Source organism: Aethalodelphis obliquidens, unplaced genomic scaffold (genome assembly GCF_003676395.1).
Source record: "Aethalodelphis obliquidens isolate GAN/ISIS:26980383/991018 unplaced genomic scaffold, ASM367639v1 scaffold26, whole genome shotgun sequence".
NCBI lineage: Eukaryota > Metazoa > Chordata > Mammalia > Artiodactyla > Delphinidae > Aethalodelphis > Aethalodelphis obliquidens.
In genome coordinates, this window is record NW_020837970.1 from 22,241,637 (window position 1) to 22,263,977 (window position 22,341).

At 57.8% G+C, this 22,341-nt stretch overlaps 1 protein-coding gene across 3 annotated transcripts in view; it reads right to left on the reverse strand.

The window, feature by feature from the left end:
- Positions 1-3,662: 3,662 nt before the first annotated feature.
- The window catches only part of PSTPIP1 (proline-serine-threonine phosphatase interacting protein 1), a 41,603-nt gene continuing 22,924 nt past the window's right edge, over positions 3,663-22,341 (reverse strand). For 2 of the 3 annotated variants that reach the window (XM_027123702.1, XM_027123704.1), the window contains exons 4-15: positions 15,849-15,883; positions 15,503-15,609; positions 13,134-13,196; positions 12,397-12,495; positions 11,406-11,451; positions 10,305-10,384; positions 9,593-9,691; positions 8,415-8,511; positions 7,784-7,874; positions 5,272-5,327; positions 4,943-5,076; positions 3,663-3,970 (exon numbers count right to left, since the gene is read on the reverse strand). In XM_027123702.1, coding sequence (XP_026979503.1) covers positions 3,839-3,970; positions 4,943-5,076; positions 5,272-5,327; positions 7,784-7,874; positions 8,415-8,511; positions 9,593-9,691; positions 10,305-10,384; positions 11,406-11,451; positions 12,397-12,495; positions 13,134-13,196; positions 15,503-15,609; positions 15,849-15,883 — 1,039 coding nt within the window. In that variant the 3' untranslated portion in view covers positions 3,663-3,838. The remainder of the gene's footprint in view (positions 3,971-4,942; positions 5,077-5,271; positions 5,328-7,783; positions 7,875-8,414; positions 8,512-9,592; positions 9,692-10,304; positions 10,385-11,405; positions 11,452-12,396; positions 12,496-13,133; positions 13,197-15,502; positions 15,610-15,848; positions 15,884-22,341) is intronic. The other variant, XM_027123703.1, reaches the window with a different exon arrangement.

Sequence of the window (22,341 nt, forward strand, 5' to 3'; positions counted from 1 at the left end):
CTGAGGATGGGGTGCTCACTTGCTGGTGGTGACCTTGTTCTGGGCTTGTGCTGCTGCTTCACATGCCAGGATGGGAAATAGGCAGATATTCTGGTTCAGCCAGACGGAGCCTAACAGCTACCCCTGTGCTGAGGTTGCCAGGCCTGAGAATAGCTGTGGGAAGGTGGTTGGAGTTAAGTGTTAGACCCCAGTGGTGCATGTGTCCAGTTCGATCAAATAGTGCATTGCTTCTCCTTTCCTCCTTGTCACCTTTGGGAAGGAATTACCAACATAACCCACACTCTCCAGAGGGCACGTTAAGTGAGGATGCTGTACCAAGCGCAAAGCTACTCTTGATTATAGCCAAGATTTGGAGGTGGTGGACTTTTTTATTAAAAATGATCATCTCATGCTTTTAATTAGCGCTTATATCTAATTTTGAACTTTACAAGGATAGCAGCTTACACAGGGGCTTATTGCACCCATCTTACTGATGATGATGCTGAGGTCCAGAGAAGTTGTACCTTGCCTAAGACCACACAAGGAAGCATGAGCATGGATTCAGACCCTGATAGTCTGACTTCAGAGGCCATGCTTTTCCTCCTGCTCCATTCTGGCTTTGAGCAGCCCTCTGTCAAGAAGTGGGCCGCAGTTATTTATACACCCAATTACACACACACCAACAACCTCTTTATCTGTCACCATCTCCTCTGCTGGGAAGGCTGTCTGTCCAGCTGAGATTGTGACCTGGTGCACAGAGATTGGAGAAGGCTGCAGAGGCAATGAATCTGACTTAGATTCATTCGTGGGTTTCTTTTTTCCTGGTATAAATTGTGACCCCCAGAGTTGCTTTCAGTTCTATTCTCTGGCTGCCTAAATGACCGGAGTGCAGGCTCTGTTATCTAACACTCATTACCCATCACCCTCCAGGACTGTAGACACTGCGGCACCTGTCAGAGATGATGATAAATATCTAGGCCAAAGGTTTTTAAAAAAAATCTTTGCAGTTGAATGGAATGCTTAATCAAGATGACAAGGTATTTTCAAGGAATAAATAAAGCACTGATAACCTAACTTTCTCCTCTTTTCTTTCCTCTTGGCTGCCCATATATGACCTGATGCCAGTGGTCAGTCTACTTGGCTGTCCTGCCTCTTCTGGGCCTTTGCTCAGACTTTGTCCCTGCTGCTACCCCTCCTCCACCTTCTAGTCCACCTGGGAAGGGAAATTGCTTCTCATCTCCTTCCTTTCCACTCTTTCCATTCCTGGCTCACATCCTGTAAGTTACCAAGTCCTGTTGATCTATTTCCCTCGTTCTTCCAGAATTGCTCTCCAGCCCAGTTGCCACTTCCTGGAGAAGCCACCATCATCTCTGTGTTGGACAGCCTGCACCTGGTCTCCCGGTCCTACTCTTGCCCTACTCACTGTCTACCTTGTATCAGAGGGGCAATAGTGTCTCTGTACTACTTCTGGGGTGCCAGCACCCCCTTATCTTAGTACCCCCCCCATTTTCAAATACAGTGTCAGTCACACAGAAGTCATCAAAATACCTTGCTTGATTGAATTACTTCTGACAGCTCTCATATCTGGCTGTCCTGGGCAACGTTTCTGGCCCAGGCAAGCATTTGTGTAAGCAGGGCTTTAGTCACTGACTTCTCTCTCTCTCCTTCAGGGAGCATAAAACCAAGCACAAGTTTACATTTTTCTTTCCAAACATCCCTATTTATAAACCTCAGATGTGTCAGGGACCGGTATGGTCATTTGGTCAGTTCACTTGTACAATATGCTTTATAAAAGACAATTTATTTACAGTTCAGGAAGGATTTAAGCCTCAGTCTGATTTTTTTCAGAGGCCCAAAGCCCTTTCCCACCCCGTCTGCCATACACCCTCTGGCGGAAGCAGTGGTAGAGTGGCATCTAGCAGAGGGTAGTTGGAGCCGTGCTTCCAGGACCCTACCCTGCACCCAGGGGCTGCCCTGTGCCTTTTCACCTCTGCCTGGCCCCAGCATGAATAACACTGGGCGGAAACAACCCTTTCATGCTTTGTAGACTTTCGAGGTGTTCTCACACCTGAGTCTGAGGTCAGAGGCCACAGTCCGGCCATCCCCCTCCTTGACCAGGTGTCACGTTGGCTTAATCAAACCCACTTTTTTGCTTAAGTGATGAAGATAAGGGCATAAAGATGGACGTCTGCAATAAACAGAGGAACAGCCCTCTTTACCAGCCCCTCCTGGTCATCTTCCTAGGGCAGAGCTTGGTCAAAGCCCTCATTTTTGCTACTGTGGCATCTGATGTTTGCCTGAGCACGTGGAATGTTCCTCCGTTTGGCTGCCAGGTGGACGGCTGGCCAGGCAGAGCCAGGACTGGTGGGAAGCCACAGGTCCACGGCAGGCTTCCGTGGGTGCCATGAGCTCCCAGTCACAGAGATGTTGAAGCTGACAGGAGTGCCTGGTGCCCAGTCGTGCAGGAGGTCAGATTAGATTCCCCCAGAGTCTCTTCTAGTTCTAAATCCTGGAGAATTCAGTGATGCCCCTCGCTCCCTTCTCTGTCCCTGCCCATTGTGAGGCTGTCATCACTGGCAGGCAGGAGCAGAAAGGAACCCCCTCTTTCCTTTCCTGGAACAGCTTCCCCTTTTCCTTGGCTTATCTTGGTCACTTGTTCCCAGAAGCCTCAGGACTGCTTGGCACATCAGGACGTTTCCTGTACTGCCACCAGCTTTCTGGTCTATCTGTTCCCCTCCACCAGGTCAAGGGCCCCTTGAGTAAAGCCAGTGTCTGAGGCGTTCCTCCTCTTGTGCTCACAGTGGGTGGGCCACAAAGGTTAATGAACGAGCAAGCGAAGTGATGAAGTCCCAGGGAGGGTGGTCTATGGGGATAGTAACAGGCTCACTCAAGGTGTGCCCGATGGAGGAGGCCCCCCCCGGCATGTCTGGCCCTGAGACGGGGCGGGCTGCTGGCCTGCTGTGCCGGCAGAGTGTTGGGGCTCCCACAGGTGAGTGCTGGGGAGGCCTAGGACTGCGGAGCGGCCGGTTCCCACTGGCTCTCCCCCCGCAGTCACTCCCCAGGCCCTTGGCGTGGCTGGAGCAGGGCCGTGGCAGGCCTTGGGCAGCAGTAGAAGTTACGTTTCTGGGGCCAAAAAGACAAAGGCCGGAGAGCACCAAGAGCAGAAGAAGAGCTTGGCCACCTCTGTGCCCAGGTCAGCCCGCATAGACTCCAGGCCTGCCTAAGTGACCATGCCACAGCCCCTCCGCCTCGGCAGACCTGTCACCTGTTTCCTGCCTGGAACTAAGCTTGGCTCATCCCCAGAACGTTCCAGGTGTCCCTCCTCCCTGTGCTCACACACCTGCCCTGTCCTGCTGCTCTTGCCTTCCCTGTGTTCTGTCTGCTGCTGCCCTGCTCTAGTCCCTCTGCCCCAGGAAGCCTGGTCTCCCCATCCCAGCTGTCCCAAGCGTCTCCTTGCCCCTACCCCCGTCCTCCCTGACCGCTGCGGCCTTCTCCCATTGCCCGCTGTGAATATGTCTCCGTGGCAGTTCCCCGGGACCCAGGGCTAGGGTACCTCCCCATCCCCAGCAGACCAGGGACAGACCCGAGCTGGGGCCTCAGTGACAACACTGCAGGTGGGGAGCTCTGCTCTCCTGGGCTTCTCCCCTCCTTTGCCTCCTCCGAATTGAGCACTTGGACACGGGTGCAAGGAGGAAAAAGAGCGCTCCTTTATTCCCTGTGGGAAGGACTGCTCGGGAGCAGCCGGTACCTTTCCTGAGGGTAGGCTCTGTCTTGAGGCCCCTGCGAGGCCAGGGCAGTGGTGGGGGCACTGCTGGCCCCGTGGACAGGACAGGTCCAGGCGGGGGCTACTGCCCCTTCCTTAAAGCTTCTCCAGGTAGGAGCCAGGGACAAAGCCACGCTGCCCGTTCCGTTGCACTGTCCACCAGCCATCCTCCCCTTCCTGGATGACCTCCAGGATGTCCCCCACAGAGATGTTCAGCTCGTCGGAATTCTGGGCAAGAGAATGAAAACGCATCTGGCTGAAGTGGGCCTGCTGGGAGGGCCTTTGGTCAGGCGTTCCCCCAACCCCAGGCAGTAAATGCCAGCCTGTCTCCCAGATGGGCTGTCACCTGAGACATGCTGGCCTCCTGGGGCTGCAAGACACGGCCACTCTGGGCTAAGGCAGCCCTGGAGACATAGGGTGTGGGGTGCCTCGTGGGGCTCAGCCTCTTGTCCCCTCTGGTTTGTCATTGTGGGCCTCCCACACAACCTGGGGCTTCTTCCCCTGCTTCACCTCCCTGCCGCTCCCTTCTTCCCCTCCCTGCTTCAGACGCTGCAACCTAGCAAGTCAGGTGTGTTTGCCACGCCCGCACCTCTGCTAGCCCTTGCCATACAGGCACACCATCATTCTCCTGGGCTGTCTCCCTGTCCAGGGACCAGGCTTCGGGAGTCAGTGCAGCCCGCCGAGCCCCGAGGAGATGCTTGGCCTCAGTCCCAGTGGATCTGGAGTCCAGCTCTGTACTCCCTCACCTCAAACTGGGAGCAGATTAGACTCTTTGGGGATCTGGGCACAGCTGCCCTGTGGCTCCTTTACTCATCCTCCCCTTGTGGGCTTCAGAAAATCAACCCCGGCACAGCTGAGGGCCTCGTTCTGACCATGGCTTGTTCTGGGCGCCCGTGGTCACGGAGAACAAGGCCCTCACCTGTGGGTGCAGAGCCTGATCCTCAGACCACTTCCTCAGATAGCTGCAGCTCTGCCAGCTGCTGCACACGTGCACACCTGCCTGTATACCGCATGTGCTTGTGACCAAGGCCCTCGTGCCGTTCATCAGCTTTCACTCAGCACGTCCACACTGGGCCCCTCCCAAAGGCCAGGTGCTGTTCTAAGGGCACCCACCCCAGCCCACTCAGTGCATGTGCCTACGTGTGAGCACACCCTTGGGCGTGCTGGTGCCCTCCCAAGGAGGGGAGGGCGGGGCCTCACCTGGGCTGTGTAGTCATAGAGCGCCCTGTAATCCTGGGCTGGCAGGGTGTGGGGTCCTGGCGCCTCCTGCACAGCGATGGCGGCATAGACACCCTCATTCCGATCAGAGGTGGGAGTCAGGGTCTCTGTGGAGGCTGAGAGCAGGGTGAGGCCTGGCACCCGCCCCTTACAAAGAACAGTGGTCCCTGGAGGCCCCCCAGACGTGGAGCTTCCCCAAACTTGGCCCAGCCTCTTCCCAACCCCCAACCTCCCAGCTGTTGGAAGGCCCATCTGTGCCAAGTAGGCATCCTCCCCTTCACCCCAGGTTGACAGTTGTCACCCCCAATTACCTGCAGAAGCTGCTGACGATGTTGTTTTGGGACTTCCGTGCAGCAGCCCAGAGAACCTGGGGGCAGGGAGGAAAGCAGGTGAGTCGGGGTGGGATGGGGGGAGTAGATGAGGCAGGGAGCCCACAGGGCTCCAGGGCTGGGGTTGCCCCTAGCCTCCAGGCACAGATGTGATTTATGGGGTGCCCCTCACCATGAGGACTCCCTAAAGAGTGGTCCAGTGGCTCTTGCCCAGCCGCACTCTCTCAGTGCCTCACCCTGTAGACGTCTTCTCAGTACCTGCTCCCTGCAGGGCCTAAATGGGGGCTCTAAGACCTCTGTGCTCCAGGGCCCAGGCCCTACACCCACCAGGCCCCTGCTCCAGCCTCCCCCATGGGCAAAGGAGCTGCCCCCTAGAGCTTGGCCCACTCACACCTCGCTAGGACCTTCACCAGCCTGGGCAGCCCAGCCGCTCCCCGACCACACAAAGTGAGGTCCAGGAGGCAGTGCTAGGCTAATTCACCCCTTCCCTCGTGCCTGGCTCAGACCTGGACTGAGCTGGACTCATGGAAGTTTGTTGAATAAAAGAGAGAAAAAAAAGGCAAGAATCAAGAGGCAGAGGCAGACACTGGGGTACCTAGTAAGGAACCAGATGTGGGTGCCCCGAAGCAGACAGTGCTAAGGGCTAAACGAGTAGAGGCTGATGCTACTTCCCCTGATCAGGAAAGGCTTCCTGGCCTGTTGGGGTCAAGCCAAGTCTGCAAAGACTCAGCTTTATCAGGTAGAGACTGGAGTGCAAGGCATTGCCGGTGAATGGGAGAGGAGTGCAAAGGTGCAGATTGTACAGACAGAGGAATTTGGGAAGTGGAGTGGACCAGTTTGGGGTATATAGGAGATAAGACTGAAATAGGGACAAGGCCAGACCCCCCAGGGGTCTTGAGTGCCCAGTAAGGGGCTGGGCCCGTAGGAGCCTGCCCTGTAGTGCCAGGTGGGACACAGAGACCTTTCCCAGGGTGGGAGAATCCGGGACCCCCGCCCCCTTGCAGGGTTTGTGGAGCTGAGGGCCCAGGATGGAAACACATGGACAGGCATGCATGGACTTGGCACATGTGGGAAGGCCTGATGCTACCTTGGGCCCTGCAGACTTGGTGCCTGTGGCATTCCTGCCCCTGCCAGGTAGGGTTAACCCAGCAGGGCTGGGGCTGGAGGAGCAGCTCGTCGAGGCTGTGTGTGCCAGGGCTGTCTGCGCTTTCGACTCCGTTCCTCCGTCCACTCACTTCCTGGCCACTGGCCCCTGCCCCTCCCCAGCCCTGCCTGGCTTCTGGTCCCCACACGGTGGTCCCTGCCTGTCCCCTGCAACAGCCAGGCCTCTGCCTGTGCGACCTCTTTCCCTCTTTATCTTTCATCCTCATCAGACCCCTTTCTGACCTTTCTTGATACTGCCCCAGGTGAGCTCTTCTGTCCCGTTGTTTAAGTGACCACCTGTGTTGGGATCTGGGTCCTCACTGGGAGTGCAGGGAGGTCTGAGTCCCCTAAGATTTTGGCATGATAGCGAGGGTAGGAATGCCCTCCTCCTGGGGTTCTTACTTTCTCAGGGTTCCCTGAGGAGCATGCCATGGTGCCCACAAGCCTCTGCCTCCCAGGAGCCTTCCTGCAGGGCGGCTCCAGAGGCCTCAGAAATGAGCTGTCCTCAGAGGACCGGGAGCCCGTCACCTCCACCCCACCCGCCTCTCAAAGGCAGGGCCTTCTCTGCAGTGGGTTGGAGGGAGGGAGGAGGTCACAGAGGCCTGGGGGTGGGGGTGGGGCGCAGGCACCATGTGAAGCCCATGGATGCTCCTAGATGTGCACAGATGGGGAGCTCAGGGAACTGGCTCCTGGGCAGGGGGGCTCCCTGAGCAGGCCATGGCGCTCCCAGTGGGCTGTCACCATCGTCACCCAAGGCCTGAACCAAGAGGGTCCTTAGGTCTGAGTCTGCCCCCAACACGCATAGGCCCCGGGCTTAGAGGAGGTGCGTGACTTGTGCAAGTGACACGCTGGGGCCTGACACCAGGACCCTGGCACCTACCACAGCCAGGCCAGGGAAGGGGCCCTGGAAAAACCTGGAGAATTCTCCAAGAGTACTGGCTGTAGGGCCTTCTCCTATGCCCTGATCCCGTGCCAGTGGGAGAGGGTTGCCACTTAAGCCTGACTGTCCAAGGCTCCAACCAGGCTAGCAGCAGAGCCCAAGGGGTCAGCCAGCCTGGGGTCTCCCTGGAGCTCTGAGCATAGTCGCTAGTGAATAAGGGGGCTGTGATTCTTTAATGCCTAGGTCCCCTCAGGCTGAGGGTGTCATGAGATTAGATTGAACCTGTCTTGTCCCCGAAGAGTGCCCAGCACCTAAACCCTGGCACCAGGCACATAATAGATGCCCAATAAATACATGTGGAAGAGCCAGTTGCAGGAGGAGAGACTGGCCTCCCTCCCTGGCAGCCCCCGTTCCCCACCCCCGGCCCCACCCTCTGTATCCCGTCCGGCTGGCACCCAGCAGGCGGCTCACCTCTTTATCATGCCACAGGACGGCTGAACACCAGGGCTGCTGGACAACGGGGCAACCTCCCGATCATAGTAGTTCTGGTAGGGCACCGGAGCTGCAGGCAGCAAGCGCATGAGGCCCAGGGTGGCAAGGGCAGGGCAGGGAGGACCTGTGCCACTCGGCACCCCATCCTCTCCCCATCCGGAGACCCAGACTGGGGCCCCACCTTACCATCCTTGCCCTGGCCACCTTGGTGCTTGAGGACGGGGCCCGCTCCCTTCCTAGAGATATCTCACTGTGGGCACCACCAAGACCGAATAGTCTAGACTCAAGATGTAGTGGCACCAAGCAGGCTGGAGCAGGTGCTCTGGGGAGGCTTCCTGCCTCTGTCCCCATCCTCATCTCCCCCTCCAGTGTCAGTGTTCCTAAGCTCTGCTCATCCTCTGTCTTGGATGAGGCGGCAGGCTAAGGACCCAACCAGGGGACTGCACTGTCCCTGACCCCTTCCCCGGGCCTGGCCAAGGCTTCTCCACCCAGAAAGGAGCTGTGAGCCACCCCAGTTCTGTCCTGGCAGCTGAGGCTCAGAGAACCTGGGCCAGGCCTAGGGAAGGTGGGCCTGGACCCAGAGGCTGTGCTGCCAGTACGTGGGCCTCACCTGGGGGCTCAGTGCCCGTGCCCTTGGCCTGGATGAAGCTGTCTATGTCGGCATCCACACTGCAGCCTTCTAGCGTCACTCGCACCTCTTCGTAGAGCTGGGGGCAGGAAAAAGCAGAGGCTGAGGGGCCAGGCCTCACCTCCATGCCCACATTGTCAAGCCTGCCCCCACTTCGGGTCTGAACTCTGACCAGGGGCCTTGAGGTGTAACTGCCCCAGGCCTGCCTGAGGGGTTAGAGCCCTGGCTGACAGCTTCTCCTGTTTCCGGAACACCTACTGTGCACAAGTTCCTTTGCAAGGGATTTACCCCACTCCTGTTCTCTGAGGTAGACACTGCTTCCTCATTTTACAGATGAGGAAATTCAGAGGAGAGTGACTGGCCCAAGGTCACAAAGCAGGAATTCAGTGTGCTGGGCTTTGGATCCGGTATGAGAGGATTCAGAGCCCACACTCCTTCCTCCGCTACAAGGAGGTCACCAGGTGGGCTCAAGTCATTTGGGGAGAAAACCCCCAAAACTCCTCACCCCATAGGCAGAAGGGATTAGGCAAGTAACAGCAGCGGGCATCAGGGAGTCAGGGCTGCCATGAGAGAGGGAGCTTATGGCTCTAGGACTGCAAGGCCCCTGGCAAGGGAGGTGGCGGCCCCTCTCTGCTGAGGAGGACCCACCCAGCCCACCAGGCATGTAGAGCTCAGTAAGGGGGAACCAGGACACCCTGGAGATGTCTAGAGACAGAAGAGGGACGGAACCTTGGCTCCTGCAAGCGCCAGGCCTGGAGCAGGGCAACCGAGGGTCCCCCAGCCTCTCTGCAAACCTCTGAGGTGCTGTGTCCACCTCCCTTCCCCATCCCAGCAGAGGGAGCATGTGCTCTGTGGCTCTGATAGCAGAGCCAAGGCCTTGGAGCAGGGGTGAGCAGAGAGGGCAGATGCCAGGGTAACCACAAAGCCCAGTCTGCAGGCAGAGAGGCTGTGGCCCTTTGTGGTACTGAGCTCCCTGTACTCGGGGCCTGGGGCAGCTGCTCAGCGCTGAGGTCGGAGACCCCTGAGGCCAGGGCTCGGACCACAGAGGACTAGGTATTTGCTGACAGGCTCAGGTGGACCTGGGTGCGCCGTTGCTAGAAGGCTGACCTTTCCTCACGCCCCCCTCCCACTCCCTACCCCTCCCTGCCCTCAGCCCCTACCTCATCATCCTTGACGCACTGCATAGAGAGCTGGTTGCAGTGCACCCACAGAGCATTGCGGAGGATGGTCAGCCGGTCAAACTCTTGCAGCTGAAAGGCCTGGGGGAGAAGCGGGGCCGGGGCGGGGGGCTGCTGCAGGGCTGGGCCAGGCCAGGCCCCACTCAGCTCAGCTGGGGCTGACCAGCCAGACCCCTTCTGCTGAAGCCAAGCCGAAAGGAAAGACTCTTCCTGGGCATCCCCACCCCCACCTCTGTGCCAGCTCCTGAGGCTTCTGGGGAGGGAAGTTGAACTGCCTGTGGGCTTCCTGCCCCGTCCTTCCTCCAGGCGTGGGGGAGTGTACCCCTGGGGAGTGTCTTAAGAGGAGCCCTGGACCCCGAATCCTGAGGGCTGTCTCCCAGGCCCTGCTCATCAGCAGAGCCCAGGGAAGCTATGGGTTTTGTCTGAGCCTCAGTTTCGGCTTCAGCCAAAAGGGGTGAAGGATGCCTGCCTGCAAAAGGGGACCCAGAGCACAAAGCCAGGCGGTGAGCTCCCCGGGAGCAGGGACCCAGCACAGGGCCTGTGGAGTGAGTGGATGAGTGAATGAGTGAAGGAATGATGCCTTTCCCGCAGCACTGCCTCCCCGCCCCCCACCCCGTGAAGTGGCGGGAGCGGGGACGGGCGTCCCTCCCATTTCGTAGCTCGGGAAGCAGCCTCCACGCCGGGAGTGTCTCACCTCACAGGTGGTCCGGTGCTCCTGCTCCCACTCGCCCCGCACCTTCTCCAGCTGCTCGATGTTCTGCCTATACACGCGCTCTGGAAGCACAGGCAGTCCTTGGGGAGGCCAGCGGCCTAGACGCCCCCCACAGGCCACCCCTTTGCTCCTGCAGTGCCCCTGCCCATAGTGCCCTCCTCCTCCTTAGAGAGACCTGCCCTGGCTGCTGGTGCTACATCTGAATGCTCGTAAGGGCCACCCACTGTGGTGCTGCCCTTAGGGTGACTCTCAGCTCCCCCTGTGGTCCAGCTGCCTGGGGCTGGAGCAGAGCCTCATACACCCAAAGTCAGAATCTGGGCCTCTCACCATCCCCAGGTCCCACCGTCTCACTTTCCAGATGGGAAACAGGCTCAGAGAGGGCAGCCCTGGAGGAGGGGTGAAGGGGAGCATTGGGAGCTATCCGGCTAGGAAGCCAGCAGGCTTGGACCATGACCTCTGTGCCCCCAGCCAAGGGAGCAGCTGGGTCCTGGGAAAGGCAGCGCTAGCAGGAGGGAGAGCCTTCCCAGGGAAAGGGAGCAACGGTATGCTCTCTGTCCTAGGAGTTGTGTCAGCAGAGATAGGGGTGTTGGGGTCTTCTGGCATCAGGAGAAGGATAGAGGAGACAGAAGCCCAGAGAAGGCTCTGATGGGTTTCAGTGTATGTAAGAGAGAGAGAGGTATGTGCGATGAGTGGGCCTGTCTCCCTTGATTGTGGCTGTGAAAGTCCTGGGCCCTGGAGCCAGATGGCTTGCGTTCAAATACAGTTACTACCACTTATTGGCTGTGTGACCTTGGGCAAGTTAATTAACCTCTCTGTGCCACAGTTTCCTCGTCTGTTAAAAAAAAGGGGATAGTAATAATGACCACCTTGCAGGATTGTTGTGAGTGTTAGTTAAAACATGCAAAGCACCAAGAACAGTCTTGGCAAATGTGAGAAAACGAATGGTTTCGTTTTACTTGCATAAGTATGGAAATGAGAGTGATGAGCGTGACTGTGTCCCCAGGGTGAAGGCAGTGTGCTGTGGGGGAAGGGATGTCCAAGCCACCCTACCCCCTAGGCTGAGGAGGTGGGCTAGCCACGTACCTGCCTCCATGGCTGAGTCCTTGCACTGCTTGGCTTTGTTCTGGCTCTGAAGAGACAGAGGGAAGGCAGCATTGAAGCCCCGCCCCCGGGAACCCCCCAGCCCAGCCCTTGGGCTCCGAGTTTCCCTGGACAACCCTGAAGGGACTCTGTCACCCCCTCTCTGGCCACACAGGGGGACACTCAGGAGCCAACTGTGGGCAAGTTCCATCATTAACTCCAGCCTCACCCTACAAGGGCCCACAGCCTGGTTCCAGTAAAAAAGAAATAAAACAGAAACCTGCACTTCATGCAGGTACATGTGAAAACTAGATGTTGAGACCTAGAGGGGGAAATGTAGACCCGGGGCCGGGCCCTGGGGCCCCACGCCCACTGCTGAACCCACTGGCTGAGGCTGGGGCTCTGTCCCTGACTTGCTGCCACCAACTCACCTGCAGGCCCCTGCCCTCTCTGGGCCTCAGCTTTCCTGTCTGTGCAATGGGCAAAATGTGTTCTTGAGCCCTGGCATCTCTGACACTCCCACCCTGGCCAAGAGGCCAGAGTAGTCAAGAGCTTGGGTTCTGGACAACCTGGGTTTGGGTCCTTTCTCTGTTTCTGCCTGGCCCTCAGACCTTGAACAAGTCACTTACCATCTCTGGGCCTGTTTCCTGTGACATGGGCCTACTGAGCCCTTCTCCAAAGGGTTGTGTGAGGGTTAGCATCTGCTCTCATTGCCCTGTGAGCTCTGGGCCTGGGCTGCAGTGGGCCTGCTCTGAGGAGTGGGTCCTTGGGTGCAGCCTGGAGATGGCAAAGGGGATCAAGCTGACTGTCTATCTAGACCCTGAGATTCTAGGAAACCCATTTCACAGACAGAGGGAGGAAGGTTCAGAGCGAGGTGAGCAGCCAGGATATCCCAGATGCAGACCTTGCCTTGGAGTGTCTGTGGCACCCCTTCCCTCCCTCCCCGCCCTGCCCCAGCCCTGTGACACCACATGGCCTCAGGGGCTCCACGCACCTTCTCCACCTGCTTCTGTTGACCATTGGTGCTAATGCGCTCGAAGGCCTGCTCGGCGTCGTCTGCATCTCGGCACTTCTGCTCATATGTCTTCTTGGACTGGGGGTGGGGGTGTGGAGGGGCGTGACTTGGGGGCCCCAAGTGAGGCTCCTGAGCCCAACCTCCCTTCTCCCTGTTGGGGGCTGTGGATGGGTTGGGGGCCTCCTCACCAGGGACAAGGATTTGGGGATCCAGAATGGAGATGGAGAAGGGAGTCTTGTTCCCAGGCCCCTTCCCAGTGGGGACAATGTAGCCCTGCCCACAGCCCCGGCCTCTTCAGAGGTGTGGTCGCATCAAACCGCCAGCAGGGCCCTTAAAATGCCATGCGTCATCACGATGCCAGCCTCCGCACACGTGGTGGAGCTATTTTTCTCCTTACTCAGTGAACTAGGAGACACAGCTCAGGGGTCCCTTCTCCCTCTGCCCCTGGAGTCCCCAGCTGACAGCCTGGATGACCCTGTAGACCGCTGTCCGGGACTGGCTGCTTGCCCATCAGTCAGGAGCCCCCCAAGGTCAGGCCGTGGGCCAATCTGCATGGCACCCTGGGAGCAAGTGCAACACCAAGAACCCGACAGGCCACTGTGCCTATTGCTGGATGGAGGCCTGAGGCATCCCTGTCCCAGGTGCCCAGTCCAGGGCTCCTGGCATCCACACCCTGACCCCGGCCACCCCTCCAGGCCTAAGACCCCTGCGCTCACCTCCATGGCCTTCTTGTGGAGCAGCAGCTTGCTCTTCTGGACACGGTCCATGATGGCCTCATACTGCAGGGGACGTGAGGCTCTGAGCTTGGGGCGTGGCCTCAGGACACTCCCTTAGGCCCAGAGGACGGGGTGTCCTTGGGATGAGGCCCAGCATTCCTTCCTGGCTCTGAAGGGGGTGGTGACAAGATGCCCTCCCTCTCCCTCAGCCTGCTCTTTCACAACTACTGCTCAGAACAGAAAGCTAGAGGAACCCGGGGCATGGATACACATGGTGTATCTTCTCCCTGCAGACACCAGCCAGGACTTGGTCTCTAGCCCGGGAATACCCAACCTACCTACATGCACATGCGCACACGCACGCACGCTGTCCTCCACTCACAAGCCTCTGTACCCACTCAAAGCCATCATACCCCGCGTACCCACGCTGGCACACACACGCACACACATAAGTAAACGTTAACAGGCCCCCACGCTCCCCCTTGCATATACACAAGGCCTTCACAGAGCAACCTCAGACACCACTCACAAGTACACATACGTACACTCTCCCATGTCCGCCACACACAGCCATGGGCCCTGTGTACACACCCCAGACTTGGTCATGGTCACCCGCTGGTACACACGGGGCCCCTGCACCTCCACCTCGCCTCCCAGGCTCCTTGTACAGATGGAGAAGATGGAACTCGGCCTGGACAGAGTTTGGCTCTAAGGATAATGGGAAATGAAACACCTCTCGTGTTGGGGCTGGAGCTGGTTCGTGCCTGGGGTCTCAGTGGGGCCGGTGCCAGCCGGGAGACCTCGAGAAGCCACCTGGTCACACACACACACACTGAAACACATGCACATGCTCACAGGTGTGCAGAGGTGTGCTCTCATTCTCCTGGGTGCACACCCACGTCCATACATGCACACGTGTGCACACACACCCAGGCAGCCTTCCCCGCACACTACATCACGGCTGTCCTTCACTTGTGGGAGCCCTGATCACACCCTGGAACTGTCCCTCTGTCCAGAACAGCTTTTTCAGACATCACAGCCCCACTGGCCACAGGAAAGCTCTAAACAGCCATCCTGGGGCCTTGCTGTCACAGTAGATGCTCTGCAAGCAAGTCCCAGCTCAGAGGGGTCGCCTGCTGCAGCTCCTTAAGGCTGGGCCAACTTCTGGGGCTGGCTTGGAGGACCCACTGTCTGCTCAGGAACCCAAATTTAGAATCGTGAAAGCCTGAGGCCCCAGCTGGCCAGATGGGCAGACAGGGAGTACAGCCACACTAAACTTCTGGGGCCAGAGCTACTAATCGGAGCCAGCATCCTGCCTGTGAAGACTGCAAGGGGCCTAGTTCTGGGCTGGGTCCCCCAAAGCTTGGGAGGTGGATGTAAGTGTCCCATCCCACAAGAGGGAAACAGGCACAGAGAGGGTAAGTGGCTTGGCCAGGACACCCAGTCCCAGCCTGGCCCCAGCCATGAACTGTTGCCTTCTGTCCCTTCACAGCTCAGTGTGGAATTTTCCATTTTCAGTTCTTTGGACAGTTTACAATAATGCTTCCTCTCCAAGCAAGAAGTGCTCCTGTGCCCTGGCCTCTCCCACCCTGTCCAAGGCACCACGCTTATCACTAAGGCCCTGAGAGGCTGATCATGAGTCCGTACCTGCCTTCCCAGAGGGCCACGTGCTCAGCCAGTCAGAGAGTCTCAGGCTTGGGAGGGGGCCCTGGGACACAGGGGTCACCAAGCCCACCTCCCATCCAACCTCTGCAGCTTCCCTGACAAGTAGCCTCCAGCCTCTGTTTGTATACCTCCCATGATGGGGACCTCACTCCCTCTCCATGCAATCCCTCCATCTAGGGACAGCCATACCCTACAGATGGGTGAACAGTACCTTTGGATGCTGAGGTAGGCTCGGCAGCCCCCACTCCCCACAAGCTCTGTCTGTTCCCCTCAGCCTCAGGCAGCCCTGCAGAGTGGCTGCAGTGACTGACTCCCAAGTCTTCCTTTTTCCCAGGTAAACAGCCCTGATCCTTGGGCTCAGGACCAGTTTCTGGTGACTCCCCAACTTAGGTTGCCTCCTTTGGATACCCCCAAGCTGTCATGGACCCTCTATAGCCTGTTGTAGTAGGATGATCAAAAAGACCAAGGTCTTTCCCTCTTCCTGGCCTGAGACAGCGCAAGGGGAAGACCCCCAGTGGGGCTTTCAGGCCCGAGAGCTGGGCCCTGGTCCCAGTACCAGGTGTCTGTCCACAGCCCCTTCTCCTCCTTCAAATCGCCATCACCCGCAAGCCTGGGGTGCTGCCCATCGGGAGAGCCCGTCCCCTACTGCCTCCACAGCGACAACAGCCACCGCCCACTCGAGGCCCATCCCCGCGCCCCCTTACCTTCCTCCTCTGCTCCTTCTGCCTCTCACGAAACTCCTCCAGGCTCCGCAACTCCTCACGCAGGGCCAGGGCCAGCTGGATGTGGGCGCTGCCCACGTTCTCCATTTCTGGGGATGGAGTAAGGACAGTGGTCCCCGGTGTCAGACCTGGTGGGCCCCAGCCACTCACATATTTGCCCCTGCCTGGGCCAGCCCACCCCAACCCCACAGCTCATCTCTGTCACCCCAAGTCCTCCACCAGCCTCGACTCCCGGCCAGCATCCATCTATCCCCAACGGTGGGGGATCTGGTGTTCCCAGAAGGTCCTGTCACCCTGCAGCCTGGAGTGGGGAGCAGGCGGGACTTACGCTGCTTCAGAGAGTCAAAGGAGGCCCTCAGGGAGCTGCAAAACAGAAAGACCAGGGTCAGCAGGAGGACAGTGCAGGGGAACCTGAAGTCCTGGCTGGGCCCGGGGACTTTTATTTTGGTGGGAGGGCCCTGGCTTACTCACACACACTGACCTAGATCCCAGGGACCCTCTAGCCAGACTGTGACCATCCGCTCAGAAATCAAACCTCCCACTGTGACAATGCTCTTGGCTTCTGCACATCCTCAGGGCCCTGCCTCGAAGCAGGAGAGGGTGGGTTCAGACCTGGCAGGTGGCCTGAGGACATTTTGGAGGGGGCTGTGGGGGAAGAGGGGGACAAGCAGGGCAGAGGTGATGGAGGGGAGAGATGTAGGGGCCTTCGGAAAGGATGAATAGGAGGTACAGGTGAGGACAGCGAGAAACTGAGGGGCTCCCTGGTCCCTGGCTAGGTGGCTGGGTGGATGGTGGTGCACCTCTGAGAGGGGCCCAGGAGGGAAAATGGGGAGTTATTTTAGGGTGCACTAAGCTTGGGGTGCCTGAGAAAACCCAGTAGGAGGAGTCAGGAGGCACCAGGTGGCCAGTCTGAAGCAGACATGCAGACACTGCCCACTCCAGAGAGGGCACCAAGGAGAAAGGAAAGGGAAGGGGCTGGCTGGGCATAGGAGGTGTGAGGGGGTTACGCCCAAGGGTAGGGTTGCCAGATGGAGCAAATAAAAATACAGGCCACCCAGTTAAGTTCAAATTTCAGATAAACAACAAATAGTTTTTGAATGTCAACATGCCCCATGTAATATTTGGAACACACGTAAATTTTAAAAATATTTGTTGTCTATCTGAAATTTAACGGGGCAGTCTATATTTTATCTGGCAGTCCTGCCAGGGGGCTGTTTCCCAGAGCTACCAACGGAGTTGAGATCTGAGCAAAGATGTCGGAGCCCACTCAGGGCCCCAGTCTTGTCTGCTGCTCAGAGCAGGACTGACGGTAAAGTGCCTCTCCCCAGCCCATCAGCTTCTCAGGGGCAGGGGCCTCTCAGAGGAGTGAGCTCCCCCTCCTGGCAGAGGAGGGAGGTGACTTGGAATCCCAGGCTAGGAACCTGGGTAGGGGCTTCCTGCTCTGGACTCCCAGGTGCATTAGAAGCAGACCCTGGAGCCAGACGGCCTGAGTTCAATCCAGGCTCTGCCACTGACTCTCTGTATGACCTTGGGCAAGTTACCTAGCCTCTCTGTGCCTCAGTTTCCCCTTCTGTAAAATGGGGATAATAGCACAAACAGAATGGTTATGAGGATTAAATGAATGTATATGTATAAAGCACCTCTGAGCTGGTGCAAAGAAGATGCTTTACAAGGGTTGCTGTTGTGCCACCTCCCCTGAGCCCACTACTGCACTCCCTGACCTGGGGGTCCCCCAGGCCTCTTAACCTGACCTGAGCTGTAGCTCCAAAATGCCCCACCTAAGGGCTTACTGCATGCCCCCTCTTATCAGAAACCCCCACTGGATTTGCCTTCAGGTAGGGGGTCCCCTTGAGGCAGCCCCATAGATTGGGCTCCTTTCCCCCCCACTCCCTGCAGTCCTGTGGGTACCAAGACTCCAAGTGCACAGAGACTGGTGTGCGGAGGTTGCAGATTGGCCCTGAAGTGAGGCTTGTCTATCTCAAGGGTAAAATTCTCTGCCTGTGTTTATGGCCCCTTAACTCCCCCCTCACCAGGACGCCTGAGGAGCCACAGTCAGTCGAGGCCGATAGGGGATCTGAGGCCCGAGTGTGGCCAGGCTTGCTGGGGTCACACCCAGGCAGCGGCGAGGATCCTGTTGCTGGCCGCATCCTGCTGCAGCCCATCCAGCCTCTCTGCGGAGCAGCGCTCCCGCCCACTGGTGGCCATATGGCCACATGACACCCAGTGAGACAGCCCTGCCCACCCGCCTGCATTTCCCCTCAAGCCTTGCAAGGCAGGCTTCACAGGGGGGGCTCCCTCCTCCCATGGGGACAGTTAGGGAAACTGAGGCCATGGAGGAGCAGCAGACCAGCAGCAGCAGCATCACCTGGGAGTTTGTTAGAAACGCAGATTTCAGGCTCCACCCCAATCCTCCTGAAGCGGAAGCTTGGAAGAGGGGCCCAGCACACTGTGTTTTAACAAATCTGCAGGTGCTGCTGATGTACGTTCAAATGCTGGCCTAAATTATGTGATCCTCACACCTCTGCCAGGCAGGGAGGGTACCATCATTATCCGCATTTTACAGGTGAGAAAAACAAGGGTCAGAGAGGTAAAGAAACTGACCATGGCCACACAAGTGGAGAGAGCCGGAGCCTTCTGCCTCTTACCAGAGGAAGGAAGGGGCAATTGCCATGGTGACCCCACCTGCCCTGGCGGGGGGTGGAGAGGTCAGGACTCTTCTCTGACAGAATTGACACCTTGCCAGCGGTTACACCTCCTTCTCACACACTCATCTCCTGCCTCAGTCTCCCCATCCATGGTTAGAGCCTCTCTAGGTCCAGTATGGCCACTTCTCCGTACCCCATCATGACCCACAGCATGACCACACCCTGCCCAGACCCCTCCCACAGGCTGGGGCTTGCACACCCAGTGCTTGGTCCTCACCTCCTTTTAGACTTCACGTCTCACAGACACCTCAAACTCAGAGTGTCCAAAACTGGACTCATCGCTCTACAAACCTGCTCTTCCTGCAGGGCTCCCTTCTCAGCAAAGGCACCACCGTCTACCAGGTTATGCACACCAGAAACTTATGAGCCGCCCTTGACTCCACCCTCCTCCCCCTCTGTTACCTTCTTTTTCACTTCCCAAATCTCCTATGTGTCCACCTCTCACTGCCACCACCCTAGCCCCTGCCCCATCACCTCCAGCCCTCCAGCTTCACTTCTCACCTGTTATCCCTGTTCTTTGGCCACCTACCAGTTCCTTCTATACGCCATGTTCCTTCTTGCGCAGGGTCTTTGCACGTGCTAATTCCCTATGTGCAGCATCTTTGCCTGGCTTCCTCTTCTGTCCCTTCGGAGCACTTGTTCCTATTGTCATCTTGGGTTGATACCTTGAGTGTCTGTCACAGCACTGAACTGTGAGGCCACTGAACAGCGGCAATGCCTGGTTCTCCTCCCCGTTGTCCCTAGGATTACAGCCCAGAGCGATAAGTTCCTAGGCCTTTCTCAACTCCAAACCACTCAGGGAAACCATGACCCAGATTTCCCAGAGCTCTCCTCTACCGTGTCTCCATCACATGTCAAGGATGGGGACCCCTTGGAAGCCTCTGACCTCTGTTATCAGTCACCAGTGTCCTCATGTGTAACTCATCCCATTGCCCCTTTCAACCCTGCTCTCAGGACACTCAGCCTGGAATTCTGTTCCAAACAGTCTGAATTTCCAGTGTAAATGTCTCTCCTTCTGTACTTCTGTACCACCATGTGACACGCACCATCTCGTGGTCCCTGCTTTGCCATCCCACTTCCTGTGCACCTGCCAACCAGGAGGCCCCTGCCTCCCAGCTCACAGGAGATGGGCCTCTTGCTCCCCTTGCTGGAGGCTGGGCCTGAGTGAGCTGACCCGAGAGGAGCCCTGATGGGAACAGGGCCCGCCTCTCTCCCTCCAATATCCTCAGTGATACCTTCATGCTCTGAGCTCAGAGGAAGAGAGATCATGAAAAAAATCCCTCTCTTTTGACAGGAAAACACAGCGTTTTAGGCTGTGACAAGTGGGGGTGAAGCAGGGACGAGAGGGTGTGAGGACTCAGGTGGGGGCCGTCCTTGCTCGCGGCTACTGCAAAGGGGCTCGCAGGAAGCTGCTCCCAGCCCTGCCTCAATTCCCCTTTATTTCCTGAACCCCTGCCCCATGCAGCTTCTGCAGCTTGTGACACTCAGCACCCTACGTGGTGCAGGATGAACAAGAGGTGGGGGGAGGTGACAGCTTTCTGGGGGAGGTGGTATTTCAGCTAGACCTCGCAGGGGAGAAATGAGAGCAACAGCCAGAGCAAAGGCCCCAAGGTTGGAAGGAGAGTCAAGGTGAACTTTCTGTAAGGGCTGGATGTGTGGTTTAGATGTTATGGGTAAGCCCCCTGCACCCACCCAGCGCTTCTTTAAGATGCATTTGAAAGGGCTTGTGGGGATCCCTCGAGTTGGGGACCAGGTCTTATCTGTGTGTCCTCCATTGCCACTGCCCAGCAGATGCTTGCTGAGTTAATGTGTGAAGGAGGAGAATGCTAAAAATCACTTGAAGGTGGGAGTAACCTTGTTTTAATATATGTGGCTGAGTCTCCGGCCTTCTGACCAGTCTGAGGTCAGGGGATGACACAGAAATACTCTATTTCAGGCAGCAGGGGTGGGGAGGCTGGCCTGCTTCACCCTCTTAGCTCTTGCTGGGCTATTTCTGGGGTCACTTCACCCCTTGGCTTTTGTCCTTCTCGTTCACCGCATCCAGCCTATGCACCCCCAGCCCTCCGCCCACCCTCCCAGGGGCTGAGAATGAGCATCCCACAGGACACAGGGGCCTTGGCCATGGGGAGGCAGGGGGCTCCCCCTGACCAGGAGACGGGCCCTGGAGGATGAGCTGCCAGTCCCCACATGGAGTGGCCAGGCCAGCTTTGCCAGGTGCCAACCCCACAAGTCTCCACGGCGACAAGGAAGCGACCCACGTTGTCGTGGTTGCCACTCCCCCTACCCACAAAGAGCCCTCCGCGTTGGTGTGGGATGGGGCAACCTGGTCTAAGCCGAGACCCTGACAGGCAGACAAGGCCAGAGTGTCTGGGAGAGCTTCCTGGAGGAGGTGGGGCATGAGAGGGCCCTTGGAGTGATGTTCTGATGCAAAGGACTGGGGACGAGAGTGAAGTTACCCTCAGTGTGCTAGGCCCTGGCTTCAGAACAGTGAGGCCCTTTATTTTAAAAATTCTGAATCCCTCCCAACTCGGCCTAGGGCATGGCACATAGTGGGTGCTCCTTACATGCTTGGATGGATGAGGGATGCTTGGCCCACGGTTAAAGAAGGAATGGCTTAATCGTGTCACCAGCCCTAGTACATGCCTCGTGGATCAACAGCAATAATGGTGAAGGACCTACTGCGCATAGTCAGCTGAGCTGGGAGCTGCAAGGGGCACAGCCCTACGGGAAGCAGCAGGTGAGCTGGGATGGTCTGCCTCCTGCCTCCTGACTCTCTGGTTCTGAATGTGCCCTGAGCTTTCCAACCTCCAGCCTTTGTCCGTGCCAGTCCTCTGTCAGGAAGGTGCCTTCCCTTCCTGTCCACCTCTCCCAGGAGGTGCCCTCTGCTCTGCCCTGCTCCTCTGGCCACCCCAGCTCGATGGGGAACTCGGGGCAGTGCTGGTATGCATGCACTGCTCCCAGCCTGCTCTGGAACCCGTGTGGCTGTGCAGCGGTGCCCCTGTGGGTTTTGTTCCTGCCTCTCCTTCCACTGGTTAGGCTGAACCTTAGGGCCTGGCCCTCCCAGCCCAGGCACCAGCTCCTCCTTGGTAGGCAGCAAGGTGGACCCTGACTCTCCTCCCTTCCCTGGCCTGGGGCCCCACCCTGGTGCTCCCACCTTGGATGGAAGCTGTGTCTCTAAGGATAGGGCCAGGGCCAGGGAGGGGCTGGGCCTCATAGGAAATGGTCTGGGCTGGCCAGGCAGGCTCCTTAGCGTTAAACTAAACCGGGTGACCCCAATTTATCTTACTTATGGAGTAAGTAAGGAGGGGCCCATGAGATCGTAAAGACCCCTGCTGTTTATTGAGCATCGCTGTGGCTTGGCACTCTCTGCTTGACATTGTGACTGTCCAGAGCAACTCTTGGGAGTGATTGTCCCCTTTCACAGCTGAGGACCCAGGGCTCAGAGAGGGGGAGTGACCATCCCAGGGTCACACAGCATATAGGGCAGGGCAGACCTTGACCCACTCGGCCTCCTATAACCACGCAGGGAATCAGTGCTGCCCACAGCCTCGCCCTGGCCACTTCTGTGCACCTCTCCACACTTCCCGCTGCTCACCTGGCTCCATTCCCACTTGATTCTCTTCATTGGTGGCTTCTCCTTCCTTATTTTAAGTCCCCCGTGACTCACAGCCCCCTGAGTGTGCTTCACGCAGTCCATCTCCAGCCTGACCTCCCACCGTGACCCTGCCTGGAACACTTCCCCCAGGAGGTCTCCTCTCTTGTTGGGAAAGTTCTCCTTTTCCAGCAGGCCTGGGAGGGCAGGAGGTGGGCAGGGACTCCCCCTGGGTCATGCTCCCTTGATTCCACCCCCTGCCTGGAAGACAAAGAAGGTCCCCACAGACTTCCATTCGTTCCTCACCATGTCCTGAGCCCTCCTCTGCACTGGTGTTCAACCTCGGCCCTGCCATCTTTATCTGCTCAACAGCCCACCGGAGTGGACAGATGAGAACCCAATTCAGAGAGGTTAAGTGACTTGCTCCCAGTCACACAGCTCACAAAGGTCAAGTGGGGACTGGGGCTCCTGCGTTCATACTCCTGAAGCTGCCGTTCACACTCTGTGGTCCATTCGTACTCCTG